The sequence below is a fragment of the Fukomys damarensis genome, unplaced genomic scaffold, assembly GCF_012274545.1.
Source record: "Fukomys damarensis isolate Sample0158 unplaced genomic scaffold, DMR_v1.0_HiC HiC_scaffold_3, whole genome shotgun sequence".
NCBI lineage: Eukaryota > Metazoa > Chordata > Mammalia > Rodentia > Bathyergidae > Fukomys > Fukomys damarensis.
Window position 1 is genome coordinate 42389203 of NW_022900915.1, and position 20687 is coordinate 42409889.

A 20687-nucleotide genomic window follows, 5' to 3' on the forward strand; every position below is an offset into this window, starting at 1 on the left:
ATCTACTGATGTTAATGATTGCCAAACCACGTGTACAGGAAGCCCCAGACCACACTGCAGGGTCAAAGGCGCAATGCAGTCAGAGGCATGCTGCATTAGGGTGCTGCAGGAGACCCAATTCAAAGAGAAAATCGTGAAAGACACCAGAGGTGGGAGGGAAATGTATTACCTATCGAGGAACAAAGTGAGAGTTAACGTGTATGTGTTCCAGGAAGCCCCCAACTAGAATTCCATAGTCAGTAAAATTATTCTCCAGAGGGGAGGTAGAAACAAAGGCTTTCTCAGGCAAATGAACTGAAAGATACAGCAGACACAAATAACGCTGAGCGTGTGTGCACCTAACGGAGGTGTCAAAATACGTGAGGCAAATGAACAGCAGAGACCGGGGAAAGAGACATATCCAGTTTACAGCTTCAATATACTTTTCAGAAATGTGTAGATCAAGCAGCAGAAAAGCAGTCAGAGTTTAGTTGATCTGAACAGAACTATCGATTAATTTGACTTAACTGACATATACAGAATATCTCTCTCAACATGAAAACCAAAGAAAAGAAAACAAACAACTATGGGTTAAGACATCTCATTGTGTCATTTAACAGAGACAGAAAATGAAACTTAGTACATGAAGTAACTTTGCAAAAGTCAAAACAGCTGGTAGGGAGTTGGGCTTGATTCTAAAGCCTGCATTCATAAGTGTTATAATAACTGTACAATGTCATAAATGTTACAATGAATGTACAATGACTGTGTATTGGTATTAATTTTAGCTGCTGAAGAACAGGCCCGTGGCACTCAAGTTTCCAGAGAACCATTTCTAGGATAAAATTTACATGATGAGGAGATAGACTGCTTTGAACACCTGAAAAATAGCACTTAACACAGCCCTCCGGGGCAGCAGAATGCCATGCAAAATAACTATAGGTACCTTTCAGTAAGTTCATTCATATCTGTTCAATCTATAGATCATACCAAAGTTAAGGAGAAACCACAATGCCGCAGAGAACTGATTTTGATAGCAACGTGTTTCTCTGAGATTTACTATTAGGCAGGTTTATCTTCTGCATAAATTCTTCCTTCACCCTGTGTTCTTGGGCAAGCTACTTACCTTCCCACATCTCAGTTTCTTCATGCATTGAGAGCGGATAATGACACCTACCTACCTTGCAAGATTCCCGCAAAGCCAAGCGAGAATTTGCATGGTGTGATGATGGAACCACAGGAAGGCTCCCCGAAGGGTGACTGTCCCTGTTATTACTATCACATCACTGCTCTCACACAGTGGAGCGTATCCCCGCACTATGAATGTGTATCTCAGAAAAGCACATCAGAGCTGCCTGTCTGTTAGCTGACTTGGTAAAAAAATGAAGATGACCAGTCATGAGGCAGTGGAGCAAAAGTGTGAGCCAGAAAAGTCAGAGAAAAACCTGGGAGCTTCTTTGACATTTCAGACATGAAGTTGGTTAGTTGAGAGAGGAAACTGAAATTCACACAGACAGACCGATACAGTCCATTGGTCCCAAGGGCAGCATTTAGTTTTCAGTCAGAGAGGCCTTTTGCCAAACAATTCCATCTCCAGAACCTCGCCCAGCAATGGATATTATCTTATTCACCAGGAATTAAGGGCTGGAGTGGCTAGATTTTGTAAAGGATCACATGCAAAGGGCAAGGGACACTGCAGACCGACCCCACTTCTGAGCTGGGTAAACTCTGAAAGAAGAAATAACAAGCTTCTGTGAAAAGTTATGTTTTCAGCTTTTGCAAATCAGAGGCTACGGTCCAGGAGGGTGGAGTGAGTGGGACTCACTCTGAATAAATCCCAGAGGAAATACCAGTGGGACCACAGACAATTAAACAGCTCAGATTTGCAAGAACATACCCGTGATGTTCAGCTGAATTTATTACTTTTTAATTTATCAGGGCCATTGTGATGAAACCAACAGTCCCCTCTTCGACTGCTTGGCGTGTTACCCAACAGCGCAGGAGAGCCAGCTCTCCCCGGCTAAGCGCTTCCCCAAACGGAGCGAGTGAGAGGATTCTGAAAAGATGCCTACTTTCAGTCCTTCGTTTCTGGCAACTAGGAGGTCAAAACAGGTGACAAAAAATATTACATGGAGATTCCAGAGACAGCCTGATGACCTGTTTTTAGTCACAAGACAACGGTCACTCTGTCTTACTTTTCCTCCTCTTCGCAGCTATAGTTCAGTGACCCCGCAGTCTGCCTGTGTATTCCTTAAAGTTTAAAAAATTTTAACTGCACAAAACACACATGGATGTATTGAGACTATATTTAAGGAAAGCCTAATTTCCCACCAGAAGCCCCTCTCCCCTCCAAGCCCAGCTTCGACCTGCACCACAGATGAGCACATGTAACAGTAGCACTTCTATCTATTTCTTTGTGTACTGATAGAAAATAGCTGGTATCTCCATTTGTAGTCTCTGCTATTATCATGCATGTACAGTCCTGTAACTTGCTTTTATTGAGCTATAAGAAATTCTAGGATTAATGTGTTCATTTATATATAAATTACATGATTAGAGGACACAGTCCTGGACAAGCAGCAGGTTCCAGGCTCACTTGCTGTAGAATAATAGCCATGGCCTTCTATGTCACCTAGTTTTGAATAAATTCCCTGTCAACCTCTTTCACAGGGTGTGTGTGAAACTAAGTGGAGTAATAATATGTCTGTGTGTGCTTGGAATGCCATACATACAAAAACTATTCGTCTCAAATGTTATCTAGAAGGTTATTGGGTAATGCACCCAATCTTTACGTATACGCTCCAAGTATTTACCACGAAATTTTAAACAAGTCACACCTTAAAAACATTTTGATATTGAGGGCTGGGGATTTAGCTCAGTGGTTCGGTGGCCTACCTCGCAAGCGCAAGGACCTGAGTTCGATCTCCGGTACCACAAAAATAAACAAACAAACAAACAAAAAAACATTTTGATATTGAAATCTAGCTACTGAGATTTAGTTACTGGCACAGCCTCGCGTGTAATTGAATGCTTCACTGGAGGCACTTTAATAGCTCAAAGGCTTAATCGCAAGAAAATATATTTGCTTATAGGCTGAAATTATTAAATTGATCATTTCAAATCTTTTTATATCTGTAAGTTTCTGTACTTGATTTCCAGAGCAAATAAGCAACAATCTTAATGCATTCAAAGAATTTGAATGAAGTCAGATAAGAGGTTGCAAAGCTATGACATTTTCAAATTTTTAAAAATTCATCCCTGGACAGGCATGGTGTGCATGCCTATAATACCAGCACAGGGGAGGCTGAGGCAGGAGGATCACCATGAGTTTGAGGCCAGCCTGGGTTCAAGACCACTCTGAACTACATAGCCAGATCCTGGCTTAAAAAAAGAAACCCAAATCCCCTACATGTGGAATTATTTTATTAAAAGCAACTATACAAATAATTTCAGTTTAAATTACAATTCCTTTTTTTTTTTTTTTTGAGACAGGGTCTCACTATGTAGTTGAGACTAAATTGGAACTCATTATATAGCCCAGGCTGGTCTTGAACTCACAGCAATCCTCTTGCCTAGGCCTCCTGAGTGCTGGGACTATAGGTTTGTGCCACCACGCCTGGCTTAAATTATAATTCTTTTAAACAAAATGTTACATACAATACAATCATGAGAGGTTTCCATTTTGAATACATTACTATATTATGATTTTTTGACATGGCTAAAAAATGCCCTAGTCTCTAAATTAAAGAGCACTGTGGTAACATTGGTTATAGTTCTGTTACTGGACACACTGATTTTTCTTTTTATCTTGACAATTAAACACAAAATGAAAAGAATGCTATGTGCAGCCCCTCTTTTCTAGATTTCTTCATGCATAAGATCATCAATAATGAGTGATACTGCTTCTTCCTTCGATAAAGCCCCTCACCCTCTTTCTTCCTCCTGACTGCTTGGCATTATGAACTCTGAGTTTGATCTTTGGCTGAGGGTGTGTAGGGGGTTATGGGAGTGACTGATGCACTGATGCCCCTGAACCTTCTTCTTCTCCTTTATTTCAAACACCTTATCTCATGCTGTTTCTTCAGACTCTCCAAGTCCAACTGGGTTCTCAATGTAAACAGTTCATGAACAGGCAGAAGGACCACGGGGAAGTCCTGACATACACAAACGTAAAAAACATCACACAAAGCCATGATGCTCTTAGAGTGTCCCGAGAGCACAGTCAGACGGCTCGGAGATGAGGTCAGACCTGGAAACTCAGGGCTTCCCAAGCCCATTCGTGTCTGAGGAGAAAGGTGGTGCTATTGGAACTCCACTCACCCAATGTCTCCCTTCTGATGCCAAACAAGGCCAGAATCACAATACTCGGGACCACTTAGTTCAATTCCAAATCCTAACTCTGACTGAATGTAAACATTTAATTAATTAGTGGAATAAAATGGATTTAAAAACACCATTTGGATGCATCAGAATGGTAGTTTTAGGACCTGTTTTTAATATCCTGGTTTGTGCCAATTTTTCTAAATAGAGAAATTTTGGTTTCTGGTCCTTAAAAAATACTCGCTTTCACTCGTAGCAAAAATGAAGGACTGGGCCAGGGATTTAGCTCAGCGGTTCGGTGGCCTGCCTTGCAAACGCAAGGACCCGAGTACAATCCCTGGTACAAAAAAAAAAAAAAAGAAGGACTAACAGTGGTAGATGGTCTGATGAGGTAGAGATAAATAAAAGATGTAATCCTTCTACATCTCCATTTCATAAATTGGGTGGGTAGCAGAATAAGCAACGAGATCCGAAGCCCACAAGGTCCTAGGTCTAGCTCCAATATACATAGCAGTATGGATTGTTTCTCTAACTGTATCTTTAACATTCTCCATGACCTAGGGCATCTGGTGGGAAAAATGTCCCAACTGCAGCAGGTTACAAAACTATTACTCAGATACCAAAGTAATAAGCTGGAGACACTTTCAGTGGCTCACAAACTTTTTATCGTTGTCAATTGCTCTCGTTTTTTTCAAGCTCGTGTCTTGGTGTAGTTACAAAAGTAATTCCTTGCTCATTTAGATAACATGGAGAACAGACAAACCCAAGTAGGAAATGCCACCACTCGAGATGACTGGGCTCTCACGGTCTCTGTTATGTGGCACTTAAGGACACCGCGCGCCTCATCCATGACTGTATGACAGGTCCCAAGTTTCTTTAAGTATTGTTGAGTATGTACTGAATTTTGGCTAAAATTTGTTCAGAACAGCCTGTCACTCCAGATTTCAGAAAATGAATGGTATAAAGCAGATCTTCCAATGCAAAGACACCAGGGGGATCATTTAATCATTTAATGGTGAAAGTTGTATTGATGAGGAGGCCACAGTGGCTCCTTCCTACATCAGCTTCTGCTAGGTGTGCTATTCCTGGACTCCAACTCACCATGATGGATGTGATCACTATGTATCCCAAACATGGACTAATAAAAATAAAAATTTAAAAAGCAGCACACACTGTGATGGGCAGAGCCCAAATCATGATACAGTCACGATGTACACAGAGACACACAGTATCTGTGCCCGCGTAGTCTACAACCTAATGTGAGCACACAGGATAAATTCACTGCCGCAGAAGCCGCAGGTGGGTTAGGCGGGGCAGGTATGCAGTGAGGGAGGCCGGGCCAGTTCTTGGAAGAGAGCAACACATGCCCTGGACTTTGACGGAAGTAAGTGGGGCATGCGATAAAGGGATGGGAAGGAAGGATGGAATTCCAGGCCACAGGGACCACTGGCCTTGGCAGGAATATGGACTCATGAGTGGTACAATGGACAAGTGTGAAAAGTGTGTGCTCAAATGCCCGCAAGGTGCAGAGAGTATGAGAGGGGCTGTAGTGAGGAGAGTGTCTTCTCTGGAGAGCAGTCATGCGAAGGGGTAATTTCCTAGTTTCAAGAGAAGCCTGAAGCCTCTATTTTTAAATTAATATTGGTACCTAATTTTGAATAAAACGCAGTAGGAACCACACACATCCATGAGCTGAGTTCTGCTAACAGCCTGCCACTTCACAATTCGAGCTGCAGCTAAAAACTGTGGGGACTCATTGAGAGACCCGTGCCCAGTGATGCCTCGGAAGCTTGGGTGGCTGCCGTGTTGGAGGTGAGTCTAGGAGGGCTTCAACCAAGACAGCGGGAAGGAGACAGATCTGAAAATGGGGAACAAGGAATACAGCTATTCAATAGGTGACAACTAGAACTTGAAGCCAAGACTCCCATTCCCTTGCTCCATACTTTTATAACTTCACCAGCATTGCAAGACACCTTTTTAAAAATGAAATAGTATTTATTTTGCAATTCCTAAGGTAAATGGAGATTCTTTGCCAACATCACCCTGAAACACCAGATGGTCTTTCACTGCAGTCTCAGCACCGTACAGGCAGACAGTGCACTGCCATGAGCTCTAGGAGACACGATGTGCAGAGAAAGGGTGGGGAAAGACAAACAGCACAGCGAGTGGCCACCAAGAGAGCCCTTGATGCCCGGCTTTAAGTAACATTCTACGCCAGTTTACAGTGAAATAGTGGGCAAAACAAAAGACATAATAGGAAACAGGGAGACAGATCTTTTGCAAATGGGAAAGGAATCACGAGACTGTATGTGCACAATTCTACCATGAGTGAGATAATTATGCACTGCAAATAATTACTAATAAAAATAAAAAGTAAAAAAGATATTGCTCTGGTGTGAGTGATGGTGTTCCTCTCACAATTCTCCTTGCAACTTAACCCTCACAGTGGGGGTGCTGGGAAGTGGGAAGAGACCAAATCACAAAGGCTCTGCCCTTAGGAATGCGTCCGTGCCTCACCCATGGCTGGGAACTGGCTCAGGTCTTCTTGTTTCCCTTCTACCTTCTGCCATGAAGCAACAACCTCTTGCCAAGGGAGGATTCAGCCAGAAGGTCCTCATCGGGCACTGAATGCCAGTACTTTGGCCCTAGACTTCACAAGCTAGGAGACATGTTTCTAAAGCTTGTGAATTACCCGGCATGTGACATTTGGTTGTAACATTACAATGGACAGACAGACAACACTAAATATGTGGTAAAGGAACACAACATCTCACAAATCCTATGACCGAAAGCTATTCCATCGGTTCCTTTCCAGACTGTGTGCATTAGGGTTGATCCCTGCACACTTGTGGGAGTGGAGACTGCAGCTGCCACCTGATTAGTGCCTTTTAGAAGTGTTTTCTAGTTCAGTGGATAAGCCAGACAGACGGGAAGGAAGTCAAATGGAAAGTGAAGTCATTAGGTGGGGCGGGTGATGTCAAATCTCTGGGTGTTTTCTCTGCTAACCTTTTCAGTGAGAGCTTTACTACATTTGTCTGCCTGGCATAGGGCAAGCTTATACAAGAGCATTTGTTAAATGGCTCTGTGAATAATAATACATCCCTCCTCCCTGCTTGACAGAAAGCTGTTTTTCTTTATTAAATAAAATATTGAATTGAATTTTGTGAAATAAGCACAGAAGTTCTAGTTGTACTCCAGTTTATGACATTTGGAAACATGTTACATGTGGGTCTATAATGATGTAGGCAAATGATGGTGTATTCTAACCTTGCAGGGAGCTTGAAGTCGATGTTCACTTCACAGCAGTGGTAATCAACTTTCTACCAATGTTTGTGGCTCCTTGTTCTTTAAAAGGACATAGGGTAGGGGAAAGGTAATAAGGGAAAAGAAAAAAAATTATGAGAAAATGAAAAAATGGAAATAAAGTTCTTGTAAATGGGGAGGGTAGGAGGGGGTGAAGGGAGGGCAGGGACAAGGGGAAAAAAATGAGAACCAAGACCTGTCATGTAGAGGTACAAGATCCCAATGATGGATGTAACAATAAACTCAATGAGAGAGAAAAAAATAAATAGAAATAAATAAATAAAAGGACATAGGAATGTGGTGGTGCTCAGAATATACTATATCTATGCCAGACCTGGTGGCTCATGCCTGTAATCCCAGCACTCGGAAGGCTGAGGCAGGAGAATCACTGTGACTTCGAGACCAGCCTGGGCTACATAGTGAGTTCCAGGTCAGTCTCGACTATACAGTGAGACCCTGTCTCAAAAAAACAAATATTAAAAAAAAAATACTACATCTAGAGAAGCCCCTGTATTCTGCCAGTCGGAACAGCTTGGATTCCACGAAGTAGTCAATGCCCTGACGTGTCAGGGGCCTCAAACGGCAAAGATTCCATCTCTCATTCACACTGTGCCCAGCACAGGGGTCTGGGGCTCCACTCCCTGGTGTCCTCATTCCTTGATCTAAGCTGAGGAGGCAGCCACTGACCCTGCTGGCCATTGAGGCAGAAGGAAGGAAAGTTCTTTGGCTCGGAAGCTGCATGTGTCACTTTTAATCAAGACTTGCTGGTGAGAACGTGCCTAAGAGTCTCACTCCACTATAGCTACGAAGGGTAATTTTACCACGAGCCCAGAGGCAGCAAGCTGGGAATATTTGGTGAACAGAACTAATAACTATCACGGTTACAAGAATTCCTCTATTATGGTTTCAGGTGTCTTTGTTTTTTTTATTTGCCTGCACTGTGAAGTCAGAATCTGTGATTCAAAAGATCTTTGGACAATTCTTTTGATTCGCAATACATGAAGAGTGTTAAATCTCAACTGAAAGTGTGATTTAAAGAATTACATGTTTAGAACGTTTCTCCCCCATGTATGTAATACAGAGAGCATGGGTATATACTCCATACCCTATCCTGTCATCTATCTGTCTATCTCTCTGTCTTCTATCTATCTACATGTCTAGCTCTGCAATAATACTAGAGTTTCTAGGCAGAGATAATACAAAAAAATTATTCAAATGAGTTGAAAGCTTGGACTGGAACCGTAAGGGGGCTGATGCAGGTACAGTCCACAGTGGACATCAAAGCCTGAGTGGGCACCTTTTCCACGGAACTGTGGTCCACTGCAGACTGTGGGGGAAGCACTCCCCAGGAGGAGCCTTCTGACTTCTGGCATCTGCCCTGCAAATCCTGTGTGCTGGGAATTGCACTGGTGAAGAGAAAACACCTACCCACGCAGCCTGTTCTCCCTCTAAGGTCAGAGTCATAAATCCCAGAGGTCTGGGACGCTCAAATCTTTATCTTCAGATCTTTCTCCCAGGAGCTGCAATCAAAGCTCTGCTTTGATGTCTGTTAAGATTTTTCTGCCCGTCCTTCTCATGTCTGCAAACTACATCGTTCACCAAGCTAAAAGACAGGAATGGTCCTGGTTTCTCTCTTTATTTTCCCAGGTTAAACCAAGCACAGTCATGGCAACTCTGCTGGGAACTCCTCACCCTCCCCACACAGCCTTATACTGCTGATTTGCACCAAGGACAAAGTCTTCTAACCATCTCTCTGCTATATCACTAACTCGCGCTCCAAATGTATTTTCCATACATCATTGTAGGAATTTAAAAAAATATACACAATTTCCTTTCTTAAAACTTACCATTAAAATATTTAGTAGCCATGTTTGACGAAAGATGTTTATCTCTATGTGTGGGGCTCACCTTGGAAGGATCTCGGCCAGACCTTGGACAGCTGTGGGGAAAGGAGGTACACATCTCCCGCTTCACACTCACTCCTGTGTGTGTCTGAGTAGAACATCTTGCACCGGGTTACTTTCTTTCCTCTCTCTTGCCTTCCCATTTCTGCACTGGAATGGGATGAAGAGCGCATGCTCAAGGTGCACCAGCTCTGTTCATTTATAACATGTCTCCGCTCTACCTGGATGATTTCAATGCACAAGACTTACTCTGAATAAGCCCTGCCTGATCTGATGCAACCCATGGCAGGGACTGCATATTTGCCTCACACACCACTCTCTCTTTCTCAACAAAGGGCCACCTCTCCGGCCCTTCATCAAGCCTCTGCACCCCTCTTATCCCGATCTTTGCAGGGGGTTAGCCTGCTATGGCCAGCTGTGCCCCAAAGAATGGTACGGGCTTCTGGGTTTACCAGAAAGCGCTCAGGCATCAAAGTCTCCTATCTACCTGATGCCAGGCCCTCCAGTCCTCCAGGAGATGCTCGCTGGGCTGCGAAGCCTTCCCTAGAAATCTCACTGCGGGGGAGACAAGTGCACATCACAGGGAGGGAGGGCGACCGAGTTCTAGAGTTTTCATCAGCACAGAGACCGGAGGTCAGCCTTCCTCAGCTTGCCACCCCTTAGGCCCATTCATCTCCCCTAAAGACGACTTGCTGTCCCAATTCCTAAATCCTTGCACTTCCCTCCTCTCTATGCAGAGGGAGTTCAGCTCCTAAACACTGGCTCACGATTTCTCACTTTCGTCACATCCCCATGTGTGCAACACATTCACAAGCTTTTGCCCCTGCTCATCTGCCCAGTTTATCTCTGCAGATTCAATTACTGAGCCTTCAGTGGGTGAAGAAATTGCCTTTGTCCTACATCGCTTAGGCTCAGGGCAAATTTCAAATTCCTGAATTAATGATGAGCTTTCTCTGAAGAGAGAGCACTGGGCTACTCCGGCATCAGATGTGTCGCTGCTTCTAATGCATGTACTTGTTTCGCAGCCCCAGGACGGAGCCCGGGTGGCTTGGCTCACCACTGTACCCTGTGTGACTGGGCCAGTGCCTGGCTTCTGCCGGGCACTCAGCAAATACCTGCCGCAAAGATTTCTACGGTGTGAACGTACACACAGGAGAAGCACAGGTGTCAGGCTCATACGATGCAAAATCACCCTGGACACCGCATGATGATGATGGTTGTTACACTGCACAGCCAATCTTGTTCACATTTACTCGTGTGATCAAGATCTCTGAGAAAAACAAGCCACCTGCTCCCCGATAATGGGGGCCTTGGCTCTCAGTGAATTTAAACATAACTAGAGGACTTTGTAAAGGAGTTGGAATTTGTGATAAGTACAAGATTTATTTTTTGACTCAAACTGCAGTTCCAAGAAGCAAAGACTGTTTTGTTTACTACTGTATCCCTGGACGGTGTCTGGAAAATATTAGATCTTCAAATATTTGCTGAATAAATTTTACATTAGAAAAATTGTCTCCTTCAAGAAGTCTTGTTTGAAATGTGAGGCTTCCTACTACTGAACGAATAGAAATGAGCGCTGCTTGGAACGGAGTTCTAGAAATGGCAGAAGTTAATCCACACTGTATACGCCACGGGGGCAGCATGCGACAGCGGGAATACGGGTTTCACAACTCACAGCACCTCAGAGATGAGAGGACAAAACAGTGGTGATACCCAGAAATCCTAGAGAGCACTTAGTGCAATCAGGCATGTCTCACGATTGCCTCCACTGAGGGAGGGGACGCGACTGCCCTTTTTACTGATTAGGGACACTAAAGTATGGGGCTGTTGAGGGGGACACCGGCTGGGGGGAGGAGTGGGTTTGAAGCCCACACTCTGCCTCTCTAGTACTGTGTTTTCTGCTCCGTGAAGGCAACTGGGCAATTCCGTGTGGTAACATCCCTCACTGAATAAGAGAAAAAATCCACAGCCAGGGAATACTGAGCTCTTGGTCAGGAATGTATTTTTAATTGACTTGGTCATTCTGAAAAACATAAGAATACATTCTCTTCTCTCCTATAAGAAACAAGCAAGGGAGCAGGGGACACACAGGAGAGCATGGAACTCCCCGAGCCCGAGCCTGCTCTGCCGCTTGCCCACGATTCACCCAGACGATTCTATCGCCCCTTCATGTTGGTCACGTCGCTGCCTCCCCCAAGAGCCTGCTTCTCTGCTCTTACCGTACTCTGGTTCTCAACAGACTCTCAGAGGGGCCATCCCTCCCTTCTTGAAACAGTTTTTGCTCCTATTAAATCAAAATAGACTGTTCTCCTCCTATGTGGCCAGGTTGAGACTCGGATGGGTGACGGATTTAGATTCTGTCCCCCACAGCCTGGGATGTCCGGAGCTTAGCTTGGGGCATCTGTAGTCAGAATCTGGGCCATCTCTTCTGGTCACAGGGCTTTCTCATACTAAGCTGACTACCACAGGTCCCACTCGTTGTGACTTCTGTGCCTCTTGAGCCCGCTCATTCAGGTTTCTTTCTGACTCCAAAACCAATAGCACCGTGTTTTCTCCGTCACCTGTGCCTGCCCACAAGGACAGCACAGGGCCCCGTGAGTCAGCAGTGTATCTGCTCTCAGCTGAGGTGCAGGAGGCACTGTCTTCCCATTTCCCCCTTCATGCTATAAAAATATGTTCGTTTGTGATATATTTGGCGGATTTTTCTGCCCTTTTGTGCTTTTGCTGGTTGACTTCACTGTTTAAAAAGGCCTTCGTATCTGATACGAAAGGGTTGCCCAGCATGCAAGAAGGCTGTGCTATTGCAGAATGCGTGTGTCCTCAAACAGAGACACACATGAAGCCAGGGAATATATTGATCAGCTGACGAGGACACAGCCAGAGGCTCCAGGAACGCAACCTGAACCTCCCAAAGGAACAGTGTTCAGTGCTTGTTAATTCAGAGTTCAAAGCTGCTTTATACAATGTTTTTGCTACAGATAATGAAGTGTGCTGTACATGCCCATGGCCTCAAGTCTGCCTAAATCTTTACTCTAAATCTCCCCAGGAACAATAACTCCACAGAACCATCTGCCCCCCGAACATATATCGTCTTGGATGCTTAGCAGATGCCCCACTTCGAACTCAGAACAAATGCAACTTTAATCCCTTGCATTGCTCCTAAATCTGCTCCTCTCACCATCCGGTCTCAGTCCTCATCCTCCTGGTTCCAAGCCCTGGTCACGGAAGTCAGTCTGGGTTCTTCTCTTCCACGTTACCACCTCTATTTCCTTACGTTATTTAATGTGGAGGTGGTGGGGATTAAACCCAGGACCTGCACGCTTGACTATACCCCAGCCCTTTCTTTTTCATTTTGATCCAGGATGCTGCCAAGTCACCAAATTGCCCAGGCGGGGCTGGAAGCTGTGACCCCTGCCTCAGCCTCACGATGGTGGGAATCACAGGTGTGGGCCACCACACCCGATGCCACTTGTCATATTTTACTCCAGCCCCCCTCCACTCTTTTGTCAGCAAGTATCCTGGTGCCCCTGGTTACTGCCACCACTGCCATCGTCACCAGATCTTTCCTGGAATACCCTGTCAGTCACCACGTCTACATCCTCTCTTTCACTTAGGGTCACTGTGCAAAGTTGTGAAGAAGGCACCCTAATCCCCCTTCCATAGCAGCATCTCATTTCCCACTCCAATACTGGCTCATTACAAAACAGCAGCCAGGTGAGGCCTTTAATGACTTGCACCCCCCAAACATTCCAACACCCCCACTCCAGCCTCTATGGTCTGATATGACGGAGTTCTGCTCACCCTGCAGTACCTGCTCACCTGTGTGGATGGCATTCTCTCTGCATTAGCTTTCTTTCTGTCCCTCCAGAACATCAACCTGAGTCCCGATTTAGGAAAGGTGTTAGTAGCTGCTCTTTGCCTGGAATGTCCTTTGGCCTGACTTTTACAAGATTCTCTCCTTGTCACTCGCACTCAATTTAAATATCAGCGAGAGTGCACTCTTGATCCATTCCACGGAGCTCCGGTGACACACAATCACAACACCTATTTTTAATTCTCTGACATATACACTGATTTCTTCCCCACACATACATAACAAAATTGTTTGTCTTTTGTTCAACGCTCTTTTGGTACTATCTACAGCATTTCTTGACACTGAAAAGGTGGATAATAAATCCATAAATATGTAGATATTACATGTCTACATCTATACATATTTGGTACTTGGCATTGAACCTGGGGCCTTGCATGTGGTAAGCATGATATCTCCAGTTCCAGGATTTTTTTTTAAACAAATGAATAAATCACACAATTAGTTTAAAGAAAGTCACTCAGCACCTAACACATGGTCACAGGTTTAGATTTGAATTACAGTGGGAAAGCACTGAGATTCTAGGAAGAGACAGGAGTCAGGAGAGATGGGGTGAAGTATAAGTTAGAGTCTAATTTGCTTTCTGAAGTTCGCTGTGGACAATGGAGCAGAGCAGTGATGGCGAACCTTTAGGGTTTGCAGAGATCACAAACAGCCCACTGCGGCACACAGGCCATGAGCTCGCCACCCCTAGGTGAGAGGTCAAGAAGAGAAACTGGGGAGACAAAAGCACGAAGGTTGCGGTCTGGGGGAGAGAGGACTGCAGCTCTGAGTTTGTGGCAGTGGAAAACAACTGCGAGGAAGTGGCAAACAAGGAATTAGGACCGCAGTGATATTTTCGTAGAAGGAAGCATGACCAACACATGGATTGAACATGGGGCCGAGGGAAAGGGAGAAGTTAAATTTGACTCAAATTTCAGGCTTTACTTACTGTGCAGACAGTAAGACCACTTAACAAAAGGAAGATTCAAATGGACGACAGCCACTTAGTATCTCCTTTCCCTCATCAAATAAAAAAAGATCCACTTATTAGATGATTATTGAGAACTTAGTATAATCCACGCATCTGGCTTTTTTTTTTTAACTGTCAATTCATATTGAATTCCAACCTTTGAAAATGAGTTTCTAAAGTCTATCCAGTGTGATATGTTTTCCTCATTATGTGTGTGTCCGTCCTTGGTAATACCTTTTTCTTTGTTCACTGTGCCTTCCTGTAGTGTTCATTTTTATTAGACATTCCAAATGCACCTGTCACTATTGTATCAGAGCCTCAGCAGCACACTGCACTGTAACTGCTCATCAGTCCCGTTCCCCAACCTGATCTCTGCTCAGGGCTGTGCAGGAGGCCACCATGCAAGTCATTACTGTGCTAAGGCAGCAATAAGAGGGGCCAATAATCCGAGTCTAAGTGATGACCTGTAATGCTGTTCAATGCCTTAGGTTTTGTTTGCTTTCCTTCTCTGGAAATTACTGCTGTGTATTCCTAACAGCTTTTAGGCCGGGACTCCCAAAGTGTACCCTCGACCTGAATGACCGTCTTAGTATTCAGTCCGAAGTCTGAGACTCCCAGCCGTCTTACTTGCCCACATAGCAGGTGAGGACAACACAGAGTGTTCTCTTCAACATTTCCATGTTTACTATGGTATTATTTATTACATAATCAAAAATAAGCCTGAGTTAGTAGGATATTATTGTTGCCATGATTTGGTTTTATACTAACATCTTATTACTTCACTAGTTTGCCCTTCACTTATTATAAATTCCATTCACATCTTTCCCTCAGTTATCAGGAAATTTCTAAAAAGTCATATCCATGACCTAGGGGAAACACTTTTTAAAGTCAGCAGTATAACCTTAATAGATTTTGACAGTGAAAAAGTTGATTTTCTCTGTAATCCCTTAAACAGAATATCATATATCCCCAAGCAAAAGAAATTCCACGATTTTAGATTACATTGAAAATACATGTCTAGAAACACTAGTTCCTTGTGCTAAGAAGAAGCCCTATATCAAGCCATTTCTGGAGGCCATGGTGCACTTTCCAGAGTGATAAACTTTCTCAGAGTATGACTTGAGGACAGTATGCCAACGAATGAACTTATTTATAAGCTAAATTAACTGTAAATATAAAATATATAAAATGATGTAAAATAATCTTATATTAATGTATTACATACTGTATACTTGACTAATAAATACACCAACATAGAAAAGGAAACTTTTCTAGTGTTTGGAGAAGTGAATTCCCATGGCTATCAAAGTTTGTTTATCCAACCTTTGTGGGAGGCTGATTTTTAAAGTTAAGACAGATGACTTGCTCTGAGAAAGGGCATACCTACCCCACAGCTTTCAATAACCAATGAGTCTTCCGAGTCTTTGGCGGTAATGTTACATGTTTCTAAATCTGTCTTTTGCTTTACAATCACACGAGCTTTGACAATCACTCTTTCAGACAACACTTGCCATCTCCCCATCTTCAGTGCTAATCAGTAAACTTCACATACATCTAATGTATGCTTTTGAAGAAAGTTCTCCTGAACTTATTCCATTCTTTGCTTTAAGACCTTTTACCAGTTCCCTAGTGCACGCATAAAGGAGGCCCAAATAAATCAGCCTATCATGTGAGTCTCTTGGGGAAGTAATTTGTGCCCATCTCACCAAAGCTGCTCCTATTTCTATCCATGGCATGCTACGGGCACTGGTCCTCTGCCTTCCAGACACTTTCTCCATGTTTTTACACATGCAGTGTGTCCCCTACTAAAAGAGTCCTTCCTTTGAGTTAGGGCATAGCCCAAGTCTCTCCACCAAAGAAATTCAAAACATGTCATGGCTGTGATCAAGACAGACAATTTACTTCTCTCACACACAACAGTCCGGTGGGATGAGCAGTCCAGGCTGGGTGTGCTGCCCACCTCCGTGTCACTACCCAGGCCACAATTCCCCTTATCTCTGTGCTCAGCCTTCTCCCAGATGCTTTCCATAGAGACTGGGTGGAGGCTGGGTGGAGGCCGGGCGGAGAGGGAGACAGATACACGGGACTGCCTGTCCACTCACTGCATGGACACATCTCCTTTCCCTTCACACACCACCGGCACTGGCTGTGTCATGTGGCCTTCCCTGTGTCAGTGAGGCTGGAAAATGCAGCCTCTTAAAGCCGGCCACTGCCCCAGCTGGTGAAGCTGCTTCCAATGTTAACAGAAATGCTGGAAGCCTGGAGACTGGGTTCAACCATCAGTGTCTATGTTGTCTGTCTGTCTGTCTTCAGTTTCTGCCTCCAGGAGCATGTTGATCTTTCAAACCAAACTCACACAAAACCTCCTCCTGGCTAGGCTTCTCTGACTTATTCTTATCCCACAGTCCTCCAGCGGAATAGCACTTCTGTAAAATTTTATAGACTTTTGTCTCCACTGTGAAACTGGGTACATTTCAGACACATTACAGGTAGCTACATACATGTAAGAGACAGTCAAAATGTAACATGGCCCCACTACCGGTCAGTCTCCCTTCATTGTTCACACAGAAAGACCGCTGCAGAGAGCGTCTGTGCCCAAGTTTTGTTCTGTACTACTGAAGTGGAATACGTAAGAGTCAGCATTTAATAATGCTGGCAATAATAAAACTGCTTTACTTGATACACTGACAATCTTCGTTATTACAAAGATAACATTTTTAAAAGTAATGTGTACAAATGATCGCGAGAAATTATACTTTTAAAAGGGACTTTATAATCAAGAGTACTGTGGGCCGGGGATTTAGCTCAGGGGTTTGGTCACCTGCCTTGCAAGTGCAAGGACTCGAATTTGATCCCAGGTACTCCCCCCACCCAAAAAAAGAGTATTGCAAAAGATTTTCAACTAAACAAAATATATCCTAAAATTTTCCTAAAAATGGTTTCTAACACCAACATTTAAACAAAGCATGTCTACATTCTTCATGCTTTAGTAATACATTACTAAAAGATAACAAGATTCTTGAATAATACTAATAGGTTCTTATATATTTTCAGTTTCTTATGTTTATTGTTTTTTATACTCATATCTGATTTCTTCATTCCATTTGCCAACATCGCAGTTACATTTGAAGTTTATATCTTTGTATTTTGGCATAATCAGATAATATGAGACCACTTTGGTTCTAGTGTGATGAAAGATTTTATTGATTTTATTTTAATACCAAATAATTATTGTACATTTAGTTATATATGACATTAACTAATTTAAGTTATAAAATTCATTACTGCAAGGTAAATGATGAATACAGCACAGCAAATATTTTAGTGCCTATTTTTCTTTCAATATTGAAATATAAATTATGAACAGGAAGTCATTTCTTTTGACTAATGACCTCACTGACAACGTAGAATAAATATTTACACATTATGCTACGTTGGTCAAAGTATTTTGAAACAGTAACTATTATGAAGTCAAATTTAGAAAAATTTTATGTATCAATGTCTTTAAAACAATAGAAGCATAATATATGAGAAACATGATAAATTCCTTTTATCTGAAACTCTGAAAGATTATAGCAGACTACCATTAAATTTATTTTTAAACAGAAATCTGAGTCTGTCAGTAATTTGAAATTTAAATACACATACTAGCCTGGGGGAGGTGTAGTAAGGGTTATTCCCAGGGCGAGATATAAACATGGAAATACATTTTTAAACACCTTTGTAAGCTCCACTGAAACATCTTATGTGGGGATTCTGTTAAAATATAGCTTAAACGCATTTACAAGACTAAGATTCTGATAAACATAGTAATCATGCTTCCAAAGGCCATAAAGCTGTGGTTAATAGTGAATATTTTTTTAAAAAAATTAATGCTTTGTTCTTCCTGTATACATAAAAAAACACTCAAACTTTAAAAGGTAAATCTTGATTTTTATCAGCAAACATATAATAATGCATGTGATCGATTTTTACTTATTTGGAGTTGCAAACACAATCAATAAATCATCTTTGAAGTGCCCTGACCACAATCAGTATACTCTGGCTGCAATCCAAAGGCCATTAATCAAAACATGTGGCCGGGAGAGTGAGAGCCCAGCCCCAGCAGTTAGGTAAACACAGAGCGGAGCTAATAAAAACCTATCTTGCTCTCCAACCACCACTGTGTTTACTTTTGCAAAGAACATAAACATTGTGATAAAATTAAAGTTGTGTAAAAAGTGAGGTTTGTTCACAATGACCAAAGTAAATATGTAGCAATTGAACACTCATTTTATGCTCCTAATTTGACACAAAAGTTTAAAGTTTAGATATCAAAAAATCTGAGAATTAGATATTTGAATCTGATGATTATATCCTTCTCGCAGATTAAACATACACACAATTTCCAAATATTTTGAGATTTAAACTAGGAAAAAATAATAAATTATCAAGAGCCAAGAATCAAGGTATAAATACGAAAATAGAAAAAACTAGAAAGACCAAATACCACATTTGAAATTGGTCCATGCAATTCCACCTCTCCTCTTTTAAAACTCAGTCTTCTAATATATTATTTTTATACAGCATTGCACCTTATTGACTGCTAAATGGAAACAAAGATTTGCTGAGCTACCACACAAAAGGGAATGGGAAACCCTCATTTCCATAAGAACTCTAAGGAAAGGGCTTACTGTAGTTTTGAAATGTTCATAAACACAATTCCATTCTCAGAAAAATATTTCTAGGATTTAGCCAAAAGCCTGTGGGAAACAGTGCTTTAAATTAACAGAACATCATATTCCCAGAGGTTCTGACTTAGTGCTTTCTTTCATACACAGGATCCATCTCACTGTCCTGCCCACCTGGAAAGGCAGGCAGGATGCATTAGTATGAACCAGTCTTTGCACTCGCAGAGCTCCAGTTCTGGCTCTACTATGTTCTTCTAGTAATTGTGCAAAAGCAATCAGGTACAGGGTGGATCTCAAATGTGCCCAAAAGGATGGTGCCTTGAAGGCTTTATCTCTAACACAGCACTGCGGTGTATCTTATCAACAGCCCTTCCTCCCTCCCTCCCTCCAAGTCTCTCCACTTCCAGGCTGCCATGAAGTGAGCAGCTGTGCCCCACCATGGCCTCTCTGTCATGACGTTTGCCTCATCATGGGCTCATGGCAACAGAACCAGCCAACCATGGACTGAAACCTCTGAAACTGTGAGCCTAAATACATCTCTGGAAAGCAAAGGCACAGCTAAACATCACTGAAACTCATTTTAACTCAGCTGTTCACAAATACGTACACAATAGAGACCTAATACAGAAAGCAAGAATTAAGAGAATTATTAGGATGAGATTCAAGTGTTTAGCATGGTACTAGGGACATTGTAATCAAATAAATATTAGTTTTTTGGTTAGTTTTGAAGAAGCATAATAAGCAGCTAAAAAAAAGTGTGGCTCTTAGAATGTAAGATTATCACAGATTCAACATTGCAATATCATTTATCTTTGGGAAAGTTACCTAGCAACTCCAGGTATGAGTTTCCTGACCTATAAAATAGAACAGTTGAATGAGACAACACATATAAAAGGGTTAGCACAACATTTAGAATATGATAAGTATTCAAATATGTTAAGTATTAATGTTATTGTTTATGAAGAGATTCAAGTGATTAGTACCTCTGTAGATGTAAAATCTCATTTATGAAAATTAAAAGGAAAATGACCAGCAAGGAAAATAAAAATTTAATATTTAACATAAAAAGGAGGTTTTCAAAAGCAACAGGACTCAAGGACCTCTATTGGAAACTAGCTCAACTCAGAAAAAGGTAATTAAAAAAATGAAATATGAAAAAATTAATCAGTATCAGAAAGATGAGACAACTTTATTAAATACAAAAAGTTAAACAATGGGATATCATTCACTGATTAAACTGATGTGGCCATTACCACTATGAATCGGAAAACAGAAGAGCAAAACCCTGCTCGTGAGAGTACAAATTGTGGTGGCTTTTCTGGAAGAATTCCATAAAACGTGACAAAGGATTAACAAGTACTTTGCCTACACTGGCCCAGTCATTCCACATGTGAGAGATTGTCTAAGGAAACAATCCACTGAAAGGGCAAATGTATGTAATGTAGACATATAGCATAAATGTAATAAAGCCCAGTTTCCAATAGGGAGTTCCTTACAGAAATGAAACATTTGTAGAGTTGGGCACTATGAGTACGATGTTAAAGAAATGTACCTACTAGAGTGAAAAATGTTTGCAATGTGTGTTTAGGAGAAAAATCTGAGGTTGCACCACACATGCTGTAAGCCTGCTTGTGTAGACCAAGTGCTGATGAGGGAGGCACAGGTCAGGGTCCCTCAGGGTGGATGAC

At 42.4% G+C, this 20687-nt stretch overlaps 1 protein-coding gene across 5 annotated transcripts in view; it reads right to left on the reverse strand.

Annotated features, from left to right (window-relative positions):
• Positions 1-20687, reverse strand: part of Xrcc4 (X-ray repair cross complementing 4) — a 251954-nt gene that overhangs the window by 89161 nt on the left and 142106 nt on the right. Inside the window, exon 8 of one of the 5 annotated variants that reach the window (XM_033767836.1) lies at positions 9511-9656. The exons of 3 other annotated variants lie outside the window; for them this stretch is intronic. In XM_033767836.1, coding sequence (XP_033623727.1) covers positions 9511-9656 — 146 coding nt within the window. Of the gene's footprint in view, positions 1-5603; positions 6158-9510; positions 9657-20687 lie in introns of those variants that run through there. One more of the 5 variants, XM_019209444.2, reaches the window with a different exon arrangement.